Genomic DNA, 13,803 nt, shown 5'->3' with positions numbered 1-13,803 from the left:
GTTATTCAATCAGCCAGTCATATGGCAGCAGCAGCACAATGTATAAAATCATTCAGATACATGTCAAGAGCTTCCATTAATATTCACATCAAACATCAGAATGGGGAATGTGATCTCAGTGAATTCAAATGTGATCTCAGTGAATTGAGGCATGGTTGTTTATGGCAGGCGGGCTGGTTTGTGTATTTGAGAAACCGCTGATCTCCTGGGATTTTCACACACACAAGTTAACTCATTACAGTGCGAAAAACAAAAAACAGTGAGTGTCAATTATTTTGGCAGAAATGCCTTCTTGTTGTTGCCTTGCTGAGGAGAATGCCAGTGAGCAGCAGTTCTGTGGGGCGGAAACTGAAGCTCTTGATCTGCATCTGCATGATTTTATGCATTGTGCTGCTGCCACATGATTAGCTAATTGGACAATTACATGAATTGGCAAGTGTACAATGTACACTATGTCCAGTAAGTTTACGTGTGATTCATAACTAGGGGAGCCTGATGAGGAGTATTACAATGACTTTGAGATTAGTCACCTCCTGCCAAAGATAAGGTTTAGCCCTCTAGCTATTGCTATCAGGAAATTTAGAAAAATATGTGACATTGGCTTTAACCCTCATGGCTGCATTACTTAGTAACTCAAGTCAGTATTTTTTACTTACTAAAGGCATCAAATATCTGTCTGGAGAGATGAATATTTATATCTTCAGCATTGCTAAACAAACCTGTCTGTGTTCCCCTACATGTTCCCCCACCCACACACCTCATCCTTATATGTGACCAAGATGGTAAGATGGTTGACTGAATATCCATTATTTCATAACCTATAATAGATGGCTTGAAAAGGGTGTTTTGAACAGGAGCTGTTAAATGGATTCACACATCAGTAAAGATTGATTGAAATATCTTAAAGAATATATTTCGAGGTAAAGTGTAGTTATAGTGGGCTGGAACAGGAATAGGATGTTTTCTAAGTGTTGCAGAGGGTTTTTATTTATTTATTTATCTATTTTTTATTGGGGGGGAGTTCTTACCTTTCCATACACATCAGTGGGACACAAATGGCAGCTCAATCATGGCATCACACAAACAGTAAAGCCCATTAAGGTATGTCCATTTATCCTATTTAATAATAACGTTTAAAAAAACAAAAGAAAATGCAATATTTAGAAACCATCACATCATGGCCCATCGCTTTACAATTTAGAAATTACACAATATAGTTGACAGTGGTTTAAAACTTTAAAAACATTAGAATAGTGCTATATTTGCCTTCTGTAGCCTTTAATACACTAATAATTTCTTTATACGCAGCCATCTGTGTTGCCATGTTTGCTGTAATCCTGCGGGAGTTGGCCGTTAATCTCATTGCTATCCTTTTAATTGAAAATATGTGATATTACGAGGCGGATATATATATATAGTAGTACAATTAAAGTATGCTCTATAATTCCTCTAAACGGTTATTTTAAATATATATATATATATATATATATATATATATATATATATATATATATATATAATGGTTTTTTTTGTTTTTTTTTAAATAACCGTTTAGAGGAATTATAGAGCATACTTTAATTGTACTTCGTTACAGTGCATTGCGTTAAAAGGAATATATCTGACACCGATAGACGCAAGTGTTGTAGGATGACTAGGATTTAGGATGGATCTGGGACTGATCTGGCAACCCTGTAAGGCGTGGCCAGTTGGCCCCCGCTGACAGACCTGGTGACGGCGCATCCTCAGCGCTCAGACTGGAGCACAGCAGCGGATAAAGCGCTTGTGGAAGAGCGGCTCGTCACACGGGTAAGTAAATACCGCTTCATGATTTCTCCCACACCTCCAGTGATGGCTAGTTATTTATTTATCGTTTGCTAACTGCATCAGTAAATTGGGATGAGTGCCTGCCATGTTGACGGTTAATCCCGGGATTTTCAGCATTAAATTCTTTTTCTCCAGTTATCAAACCATAATACAGTAATTCCAGTGGAGAGCAGCATGGTGCACCAGGTCATGTCCTCTGTGGAGTTAGGCACCCTTATGTTCAACTCCGATTTTTGGACATTGTCACAAAGCAGCTTTACAGAAAGAAATAGATTCAAATTAAATTAAATCAAAATAAATTGTAAATATGTGGATTTATCCTTAATGAGCAAGCCAGAGGGGACCTGGGCAAGGAAAACTCCCTGAGGCAACATGAGGAAGAATCCTGGAGAAGAACCAGACTCAAAAGGGAACCTGTCCTCATCTGTATGAAACCAGATAGTGTGACTCTAAATAAATCCCTTCTGTAGCTGTGTACTACATGGGCAAAGAGTGCAACTGTGCAACCAGAAAATTCATCACAGTTTTCACATGAAGTCTGGTTTCTTGAACCCATCCACTGTCCACTGCTGGAGTCCTGAGTACAAAGCCACCACAGCAGTCGCAGTCCCAAGCCATCACAGTACAACTCCCCATATAAGATCCCCAAGCCATCTCCACGGCCCCCGAGTGGCACCATCCCCAGCAATCCCACTGATCTTCAGGCCGTCCATGTGGGGCCACCCCCAGCAGCAGCGAGCGATCTCCAACCAATGAGAACTCCAACCAGTGACAGTTACTCTCTTCTATAAACACTTTAGTAAACAAACAAACATTTGGACCTTGTCACAATTTTGAAATACTTAATATACACTTATATACACTCACCGGTCAATTTATTAGGAACTATAAAGTATTAGGAGCTCATTGAGGTAGTTATCATGTAATGCTCAGTGCATTTTTTTCAGAGCTTCAGTGTTTTGATCGTGCCATGGTTGTTGATGCCAGATAGGCTGGCTTGAGTGTGTCAGAAACAGATGATCTTCTGAGCACAAAGTATTCTCTAGTTCAGCTTCATGCGTATAGTGTCCAGGTTAAGTTATCTGAATAATGTATGAGACTTGAGCATAGATTTCGTAAGTGCAATCTTTAAGCTATCCAGCTGACCCCATCCACATCAGTCTCATAATATATATAGTATGTATAATTTATTTGAAATTTAATTCCTTTAAAATTAAAAAATTGATTTGATTAAATGATTTTTAAAAAAATAAAAATATTCGTTACATTTGACATTACAATAATGTCAAATATAAACACATTGTGCGGCCAAAAGTTTGTGGACACCTGACCATCACACTCATATTCCATATTTAGTCCCCTTTTGCTGTTATAATAACCCCTACTCTTCAGAGAAGGGTGAAGTCAGGCACTGATATTGGGCGAGGAAGCCTTTGGAGCAGTCCGCATTCGAGTTCATCCCAGAAGTGTTTGGTGGGGTTGAGGTCAGGGCTCTGTGCAGCCCATTCAAGTTCTTGAGCATTGTCTCAAGTTCTTGAGCATTGTCTCAAGTTCAGGAGCATTGTCTCAAGTTCAGGAGCATTGTCTCAAGTTCAGGAGCATTGTCATGCTGGAACATGTTTGGGCCTCTTAGTTCCAGTGGAGGGAAATTGTAATGCTACAGCATGTAAAGACATCCTATACAATTGTGTGCTTCCAACTTTGTGACCCCAGTTTGGGGAAGAACCACATATGGGTGTGATAATGTCCAGAAACTTTTGGCCATATAGTGTATAATATTCCATCTTAATTGTGATTTTTCGATTAAAACCCCTTAGTAGTTGTAATAAGGGGTATTTATCTGCATAATTTAAGTTGGTTTATTTTTTGGTTGGTAATAATTTGTATAACAATAGAGGTCATATAATGTGGCAAAAAAAGCTTATATAAATATTTCAGCATATACCACATGCTGTACACTCAAAATATTTGTGTTCCATTGTGAAATATGGAGAAGATTCCATGCCATAGTGAAAAATAATCACACCAGTGAAATAATCTGAAATGCAGTAGTGTCACATTGAAAAACAACCCTTCACTGTGTAAAACAATTAGTAGGATATTACTTTTTAAGAATTAAATGCTGACTTCATGTTTGAACTGATTGTAATTCCCTTTTGTAATTTGTTTCATTAGTGTGTAGAAATCCTGCTATGCCAAAATGCAACTAAACACAGCTCTCAGTCGTACCTTGGGGCATGGCTGTAATCGGAGCGGGGAAAAGGCATTTATAGTTTCTTATTGGCTATATTGTTTATTCATTTCTTTCTGCATTGATTGTTGAACCCTTAATCTTTTCAGAATTACTGCTAAAACATAAGCATTAATATACTAAAAATACAGTTCACAGCAGGACCTGGGAGTGATGCTATCAAATTTCTTAGACTTTCTTTTACCAAGGAGTAGGGTCAACATTTATTAGTGAAAAGCCATGGTTTAGGGCAGTATCATGCTGTAATTGAATACAGTTGTTTGTTTTCTGGCTAGTTTTTCTTATGAAGTGTATGTTTTGCGTTGGAAAACAAGACAACTGCAAGACAGATGATAAGGAAAGGCAAATAGTAAAAAAAAAAAAAAAAAAAGGCTAAGTGTAAAATTTCAGACAAGATAAATCAGTTCTAAAGTCATCTGCACAGAGTGTAAGACACGGGTGGACATCTTATCTGGTTTCATTCCAATCAAGCAGGATCCACACCTGATTCCACGTGTTTAATCAGTTGATCATAGCTTTCAGTACACACAGGTATGGCTCTTGCTTGGCTGGAATGAAAACCTGAACCCACACTGGCCATTTCCGGATAAGACTGAACACCCCTGTCTTACACAATGTGCGGATGACTGTCTTCTGAAATTTTACATTTAGTGTAAGACTATACTGTGAATTTTTTTTTTCTTTTGCTTCAGTGGAACATGATGCACTGAAGTAATTAACTGTGATACCACTTTTATCTGAAGTGTGATCAGTTTCTGTTTTAACTACAGAAAAGGCAACTAGTGCAAAACTGAAGTTACTGGTTATCTATTAAAAAAAAAATTAACAGCAAAGCCTATTATATGTTTGTTCTCCAAATCTGAAAAATATGTAGCATTAAGAAAGACATTTAAGAAGACCTCAAACAGGCTTGAACACCAAGAACATCTGTTTTCTGAGTCTCCTATCTCTCTTGTCGCTATCAAATTTCTTATTTCAACATATTTTTGGACTCTACACTGGGTGCAACATTTCTGGATTTGGCCAGGGGAAAATGTCACTGAGAAAAAATTTCTCTCCCTCCTGATGTTTGATGTGAACATTAACTGAAACTCTTAAAATGAATCTGCATGATTTTATGCATTGTGGGGCTGCTACATGATTGGCTGATTGGATAATTGTATGAATGAGCAGGTGTACAGGTGTTCCTAATAAAGTGGTAAAAAGAGGAGAACTTCATAACTTCATTATACACATAATAGTGATCAGCTAATATGAATATTTAGGTTTGATAATAATGCTTAAATACCTGACTTAAATAAAACCAATATTCATTTATATAATTAAACCAAATATCTGGTGCTTTTGCTTAGTGTAACAAATCGCCCCATTATAGATACACAAATAAGAACACTAATTAAAAGTAGCTGAATAATGTCTTAATATATAATGCCTTCTTAGATGTGTTTGATTGACAAAGACACCATTAAAAAAACCACAAAGTCATCCTAAGTGTAAGTTTTTCTTAATCTCCAGAGATTTTGTAGATTAAGGCACAACATCTACAAGATGCAGCAGATTTTACTTTGCTGATATATTGGGCGTGATAAATTAACCTATGGTTTTCTGCAGCTTGAGATCAAAAATGTTTTAGAGTCGGTAAGTGATGAGCTCTGTCTCTCTTTTTTGGACAGTGACCCAGCAGCAGCTTGTGACCTGGTGAGGCAGGGCAACATTAACAACAATGTAGCCTCAAACAAAATTGAGTCAGTAGGCTATCACAAGTGACTTGTACTTTATACTACTATCTACTGAATTATCCCTGCAGTAGGCAGTTGAGAGTCGACAGCATACACTCTCCAGCATACACTCTCCAGCATACAGTCTAACAGCTTGTTTTGAGTGGTTTTAGACATACCTTTTTTCAGCGGTTCGATACAGCTGTTTGATACAGCTGTTTGATATAGCTGTCCCTTCGACAGCTGCAGGCTGCGATGCCCAGTATAGCTAATATTTTTAAACCGTTTGGGGTTTCAGCAGAATTTCTAAGCTAACTATATCTCAAAAACCATACAAAAGACCTGGAACTAGCCCAGATAATTTGGAAATTCTTTTCCCTCTTTGTTTGGGAAACAATGTCTCCGTGGTGCACAAACACAATATGGACACTATCCACTCCCTAATCCCTCTTTCTCTCTCCCAATCTTTTGCAGTAGATCTTACAATAGAAATGGTTCTGTATGGACGTGCTGTCGGCGCTTACATTTGCCAGTGTTTGTGGAAATTTATTCAGTTTAATTTTTATTTTGATTATATGCTATGAAACAAGCAAGATCTTGGCAGCCGCAGTCCAAAACTAGCCCAATTCGGTGTAGGAAAAAATCTAAAAAAATTTACAGTGTGTTATTGTAAATGAGTAAATACTGTGAATATTATATGCATGCCACACCACTGTATATGATCACAAAGTTTGTTAACCCAGTGAGATTTTCACTTCTGCCCTTCGCACTCAGGCCTCTCTACATGAGGTCACAATGTGAAAAGGGATGTTTATGTGCAACAGAAGCATACACACATCCTGCTTCTTACTGTTTTTGTTTTTTGCTTGTTATATAGCAATGAAATGCTGAATGCTGTAATATCCTTATTGTGCTTTGCACTGAACTGATCTGATCTATGTGGTGGTTTAGTGGTTTTCCAGTTAAGTAATTGCTCAGCAAAATATATACTGTGATTTGTATAATTCTAGTATCCATAGATGAGGCAGGAAGTTCTGCAAATGGTGACATTGTGAAACTCTCTCTCTCTCTTTCAGAAGACCACAGGCTACAGGATGAAAGTTTTTTTGCAAGTGAGCGTGGTATTTGTTCTGGCCCTTATTGGCCTGGGTAAGTACAGTAACTGACTGATTAATGACTGATTAATAAAAGCATGCGAAGATAACTTTTTCCCTTGTCTGTTTATTTTTAAAAGTTCAATTATTAAACTATTTTCTCCTTTACTCATTGACTCGACTCATTGACTCATTTATAAATTACAAAATCCTATGGAGAGTACACACTCAGTAGTGATAGACTAATATGAGTATTTTTTTTTCTCCCTCTGCCCCAGGCTCTGCTATTAAGTGTTACGAATGTGAAGACTACACTGGCAAATGCAGTCACACCGTTAACTGCGCTGGCCAAAACGATGGCTGCCTGACACTGAAAGAAAGAAGTGTGTCACGCACACAAACACACAGACACACACACTTAACTGTTTAACTGTATTATTCATAGCTGTTATTGAATAGTATGCTTCAAGATGAATTAGTGATAAATGACAAAGTAAAGTTCAACATGTGTCCACTTTGAATACATGGAAATTCATTAGTGAGGCTAGAACTGACTAAAAGAATATTGGTATGGACAGAGGATCAGGCCAAAGCAGGTGATACACCAGTGTTTATTTTGAAATGTAATCATGGGTAACTTTAAAGAAAAGGGATAAGAAATGCTGTTTCATGCATATACGGTACTTTTATCTGATACTATGACATTATGAAAACTTCTGTGGCTTGAGCGACATTGTACATGCAGTTTCTCCTGTATGTTTCATTTGTTAAGGAAGTTCTGAAATACACATTGCTTTATTCACTATTTTACTTATCTGACTTTCTCTCTCTCACACTCTGCTTCAGATGGGAAAATATACAGGCAGTGTATCCGGTTTTCAGACTGTCAAACCAGTGTGCTTGGTTCCATGTTTCCCCAAGTGGGCAGCTTCGAACACAGGTGCTGCAGCCAAGACTTGTGTAATGGTGCATCCGTGAGCACAGCCAGGACTTCAGTGATCACCTTGCTTCTTTCCCTGGCTCTGTTCTGGTGGTGCATCTTTTAATCGAATGTATTCAGATATGCCTGCTGATGCTGTGCATAACAATACTAGTCCTGAGTGTTATACCTTTAAGGGACTTGAAGATTAAGATTAAAATAAATAAACAGACAAACTACTGATACTGCCTCCTTGTGTAATAGCACAAATCAACAGATTAATATTATTAATAAAATTTATACTTCATATTAATGCCATTTAAATGTAAGGTTTTTATTATCAACTGATGTTAAATTTTCTCTGAGGAGGTGAAACTGTATCAGTTGCATGATTTTTTATTCTCACATTTATTGTTACTCAAATAAAAGAATGAACAAAAATCATTTTTTAAAGAAATTTTACTTTCTCATTATCATCAGTACAGGCTTTTCATCCTTCATTTGGCCTGATCTTATTAATGGGGGTGCAGGAAGCAGTTATTTGTATGTGACAGTCTGAAATATAAATGAAACTGAAATAAAGTAATGGGGTAAACTAATTATTATTATTACTGCTCCTTAATCAACCCAACTTTATTAACTTTTTTCCAAGTTCAGTATTCCAGTACTAATACGTTTTCAATAAAGGAAACCACTTTAAACTCAAAGTGCTGTTGCTGTTGTTTAGTGTCTGCTTCTGCAGTTTTTAATTTGTGAATTTACAATTTTTTTCCCCATACTTATTCCCCAATCTTTAGATGTATCCCCTTTTTTGTTAAACAAATTTTAAGATTTTATCCTGTCACTGAATTCCTTCACACACATTTTCTTTGGAAGTATTTTCCATATAATCATGTATATAGAAAATACAACCCCTGGCAAAAATTATGGAATCACCACACTTAGAGGATGTTCACCCAGCTTTTTTACTTTATAGCAAACAAACAAATCACAGATATGACACAAAAAAGGTTTTGTTCAATAGCTTAACATTCTGGTTTGTGAAATATCAGCTTTGCAGGGTGGAGCCTTAACATGGACCAGTTTTTTTACTTTCCACCATAAATTTTCAATTGGATTGAGATCCGGACTGTTTGCTGGCCATGTCATTGAGTTGATATGCCTTTCCTGAAAAAAAGCTTTAAAACTGTTTGCTCTGTGGCAAGATGCATTGTCATCCTGAAAAATTATTTCATCACCAAACCTATTTTCTATGGATGGAATGAAAAAATGTCCAAAATTTCACTGTACAACTGTGCATTGACTGCTGAGGTAATGACTGCCATCTCCCCTGGTCCTTTACCTGACATGCAACCCAATATCATAAATGAGTTGGGAAATTTGATTGGTTCAGGCAGTCATCTTTATATGTTTTGTTAGAACGGCACCAGACAAAAGTTCCAGCATCATCTCCTTGGCCAATGCAGATTCATGATTCATCACTGAATTTCACTTTCATTCAATCATCCACACTCCATGATTGCTTCTCCTTAGCCCACTGTAACCTTGTTTTCTTCTGTTTTGGTGGTAGTGCTGGTTTTCTTTTGGCTTTTCTATATATAAATCTCATTTCATTCAGTCGGTTTCTTACAGTTCTGTCACAAACATTGACTCCTGTTTCCGCCCATTTGTTTTTCATTTGTTTTGTTGTGCATTTTCTATTTTCAAGGCATAGTGCTTTGAGTTTTCTATCCTGATGCTTTGACATCTTCCTTAGTCTGCCTGTATATCTACCTCTCATAACCTTCCCATTAAGTTTATACTTGCAACAAATTTTAGACACAGCTGACTGGGAGCAACCAATCTCTTTGGCCACACTCCATGTTGAAAATCCTTGTTGAAGGAGTTTTATAATCCTTTCCATTGTTTCAACTGACAACTCTCTCATTGGAGCCATGTTTCCTTTCAATTAGCCAAGTCCAACAGCCCATTAAAGTGTGTAAGCACTCCCTTTTAACTGCTGACTTATTAGCATTTTTAGACTTGTCCCAGTATTTGTTTTAGAAATGGAAATTAAAAATTGATTCCATATTTTTTTCCTCAACATTGAGTGATTCCATATTTTTTTTCCTCTACTTGATTTGGAAAAAGACATGCCATTAATAAAAAAAAATTGTCCTTGAATTTTTTTTATGTATATTTCACAAACCAGAATGTTAAGCTATTGAACAAAACCTTTTTTGTGTCATATCTGTGATTTGTTTGTTTGCTATAAAGTAAAAAAGCTGGGTGAACATCCTCTAAGTGTGGTGATTCCATAATTTTTGCCAGGGGTTGTATAATACTAGTGGGACTCATAATAACAATAATATTAGTGAGAATATCATAACAAGTAACCACTTTATCCTGGTCAGGATAAGGCAAGAATACACCCTAGATTGGATGCTAGTATGTCATGAGGCATTTCAAACACACCCACACACACCGTTATCTCACTCAAGGACTTTCTGACACAAGCGTAATGTCTGTATTTTTCTCAATCACTTAGACACTAAAACTGGTTCACCTACCAGAGGAAAGACTCATTTCCCGAAACTCTAAACACAAAACTGGTGTTTTGACACATGCCTCAGATTTGTTGAACCCTTTGCGCAAAAGTCTACGCACAAAAAAGACTTCAATATTTCATTAGTTACACAATGTGCGCATTCAGAAAGCACTAGCACTCGATACAATTAATTCAATTAACATAATTTCTGCAGGTATAAACATTAAGAATCAAAACGGAAATTAAAACAGTGTACTGCAGTGCTGTTCACAGTCCCTTGTGAGCTGTATTCCTAGTATGTACTGTACAGCAAATATCAATGCCAAACAATACTTATACTGTTTTTGTAGGACTGAGAGACGAGAATGAAGAGAAGGCAGACCAAGGCTGTTGTTAGCCAAACAGCACACTGCAGTTGTAAATATGGTGATAGCCAACAATTTAATTTGTGAGAAATTCAAACAATAATAATTGGAAGACCAATGTTTATTTCAAGGAATCAATCAAATAAGCATTGGCACTATTGACCGCATACTTCGGAGGAACAGGGTAAGAATGAAACAAGGTTATTATATTCCTTTTGAAACGAACTCAGGATCAAAGCCGAGGACTTGGAGTATGTGCAAGTAAGTCCAATATGGATATGGTGATGTATTTCAGCAGTATGTACTGGATTACAGGCTATATGATGGCCTATTGTACAGCATTGCAGTAATGGGTTTTACAGGATTTATCATGTAGTGTGCTTTAACTGTAATCAAAGCTTTTCTGTAGAGAATATTTAAAATTGATGCCAGGGAAAACCTGCACAAATATATCTTCATAGATGAAGCAGGAATAAACCTTACTAAGAGGAGGACAAGAGGACGGAAGCTTCTGGGCCACCAGGTCATTGTAGAAGTCCCTGGCCAGCGTGGTGACAATGTCACAATGTGTGCTGCCATCAGCGTTTGTGGGGTTCCATACAATACAGGACATCTGCTGGCTTTTCTCAATCATCTGCAAGATAATATCATTCAGCAGGAGCAAAGGGAGCCAGGGCAGCCAGAGCAGTCACATCATGTTGTGATCTGAGACAGTGTCTATGTGAGGAAGTGACCTGGCCCTGTTGACACACACACACACAAACACACACACACACACCTCAACGTACCTCATTCTTCCTCCGTAAATCCCTGCTGAGGCGATGTGGGTGCACACGCACGCTATTAGCATACTGGACTTTCATACACACAAACATATCCACTCCGTTTCATCCCCTGACATTAATTCACGCTGCGCATGACAACACAAACACACATACATACATTTGAGTTAATGGTTTACGGTGTTTTGCTTAATTTTTCTTTGTTTCATGTTTTAAATACACACCGGTGGTTTGTGCTTGGTATTGTCTGTGCAGTGGGTTCTTCGTGCAGCGTTTCCCCCATAGGCCGGCCAAACCTGGGCGCCACCCGGTGGCCTGGCTATGTACTGCCAGAATTGGCGCGAAGCAACCGGAAATAGACTAGTCTACTGTGTGTCCCATGGGGAAATCGCGAAATGTTTTTATATTTACGTTATGTCTGTCTGCTATTATGGTGTATAATGCTTTATTTCATAGTGTAAAGATATATATAATGTAGTAGATGATATCTTAAATGTATGATATGAGACACAGCAGATGCAGGGTGAGATGAGTGGGGTGTGTTTATTGTGCCTCTGCACAAGAAAAAAGCAAACCACAGATATAATAAAAATTAGCAGCTTTTCAATGGCTTGGTTCAGTGCAGTTTAGTTCCGTGCATACACACACACACACACACACACACATTATATATATATATATATATATATCCTCTGAAGATGAGATTAACCCAGTATTAGAAATGAATTCCCTTTCACTCACTCAAGTTGTGCTTATTTCTCAAGCTGAAGCATGCCTCAGAAATATTGCTAAGATTAGAAATATACTTTCGCTAAGTGATGCTGAAAAACTAGTCCATGCATTTATCACGTCCAGATTAGATTACTGTAATGCTTTACTATCTGGATGTTCGTCTAGATGCATAAATAAGCTTCAGATAGTTCAGAACGCAGCAGCGAGGGTCCTGACTAGGACTAGGAAGTATGAGCATATCACGCCAGTCTTATCTACATTACACTGGCTCCCAGTAAGATTCCGCATCGATTTTAAAATATTACTCCTAACCTATAAAGCATTAAACGGTCTCGCTCCGCAGTATTTAAGCGATATGTTAGTACCTTACGTTCCGCCGCGCCTACTTCGCTCTAAGGATGCAGGCTGTCTATCAGTACCACGCATTGCCAAAACCACGGCAGGGGGCAGAGCTTTCTCTTACCAAGCCCCAAAATTATGGAATAGCCTCCCAGTTAATGTACGTGAAGCAGACACGGTCTCAGTGTTTAAGTCGAGGTTGAAGACTTATTTATTTAACCTAGCATTTAGCGACTAGTGTTTTTATCAAAGGAGTAGATCTGGGGGACTCGTGGATGTTGAGTTTTATCTCCACACGGTGACTGTGAGTATACCTAACCACTTTCCTTCTCCTTCTGCCGAGCTACACTCCTGAGCTGCCGGTGATCCAGACCTCCCCCCCTTCACTCTGGACCTGTCCACCGGCAATGCTTCATACTGCCACGAAAACGCTTCAGCTGTTTTCCATGGACTACACCAACACACATTGTGCTCACACACACGCACACTACAGTGTAAACCCATATGAGGATGGGTTCTCTGTTGAGTCTGGTTCCTCTCAAGGTTTCTTCCTATCACCATCTCAGGGAGTTTTTCCTTGCCACCGTCGCCCTGCTTGCTCATCAGAGACGGCACACACACACACTTCACTTTACTTTTGTTTGTGTAAAGCTGCTTTGAGACAATGACCTTTGTAAAAAGCGCTACACAAATAAAAATGAATTGAATTGAATTGAGCTCCTAACCGCCTTCACACTGCTTTTCGTAAGTCTCACACACCGCCTTCTGATCATTAATTGAACTGCACTATTTACCTAAAGAGCTACATGTTCCCACATGTTCACAGAAAAATCACTGACCCCCTCATGATCACAACACAGATGTATTTTATACAAGTTTACATTATACAAGTTAAACTTTAGCAAAACACACACACACACACACACACACAAAATGATACCAAAGAGCCAGCACACTGTAGAGTTTTAATACTGGATATCATTCCAGAATTCTAATCATAAGGAAGTTGCTGTCTGCTCAATACTGCACTGACGTTTGTTCTGAGTGAATAATTCCGACCTTGAGAACCAGTGGGACGGCAATTTTGCAGCAGGTAGCATTGCTGCTTCACAGCTCCAGGGTCCCTGGTTACTGTCTGTGAGGCGTTTGGCATATTCCCCCTGTGTCCGCATAGGTTTCTTCCGTGGGATTCTGGCCCACTATGGCATACCCCTTTTGTGGAGGAAGGGGACTAGAAAGGTGAGTTCAGAAA

General features: G+C 38.3%; 1 protein-coding gene and 1 long non-coding RNA gene across 2 annotated transcripts; one reads left to right on the top strand and one right to left on the bottom strand.

Annotated features, from left to right (window-relative positions):
- Positions 1–1,671: 1,671 nt before the first annotated feature.
- On the top strand, positions 1,672–8,513 carry LOC113546690 (CD59 molecule (CD59 blood group)). Its single transcript, XM_026946670.3, has 4 exons — positions 1,672–1,806; positions 6,870–6,942; positions 7,166–7,270; positions 7,734–8,513. The coding sequence occupies exons 2-4, from the start codon at positions 6,888–6,890 to the stop codon at positions 7,931–7,933; spliced, it is 360 nt and encodes a 119-aa protein (XP_026802471.1). The 5' UTR covers positions 1,672–1,806; positions 6,870–6,887; the 3' UTR covers positions 7,934–8,513.
- A 1,395-nt stretch (positions 8,514–9,908) lies between these two features.
- Positions 9,909–12,854, bottom strand: LOC128317474 (uncharacterized). The gene is made up of 3 exons (XR_008300998.1): positions 11,705–12,854; positions 11,487–11,608; positions 9,909–11,332 (listed from the first exon to the last, which is right to left on the bottom strand). It is a non-coding gene; the product is annotated as an uncharacterized LOC128317474 (long non-coding RNA).
- Between the last annotated feature and the right edge of the window lie 949 nt (positions 12,855–13,803).

This window comes from Pangasianodon hypophthalmus, chromosome 25 (assembly GCF_027358585.1).
Source record: "Pangasianodon hypophthalmus isolate fPanHyp1 chromosome 25, fPanHyp1.pri, whole genome shotgun sequence".
NCBI lineage: Eukaryota > Metazoa > Chordata > Actinopteri > Siluriformes > Pangasiidae > Pangasianodon > Pangasianodon hypophthalmus.
Note: the sequence above shows the minus strand (reverse complement) of the source record. Positions and strands in the feature narration are given on the sequence as shown.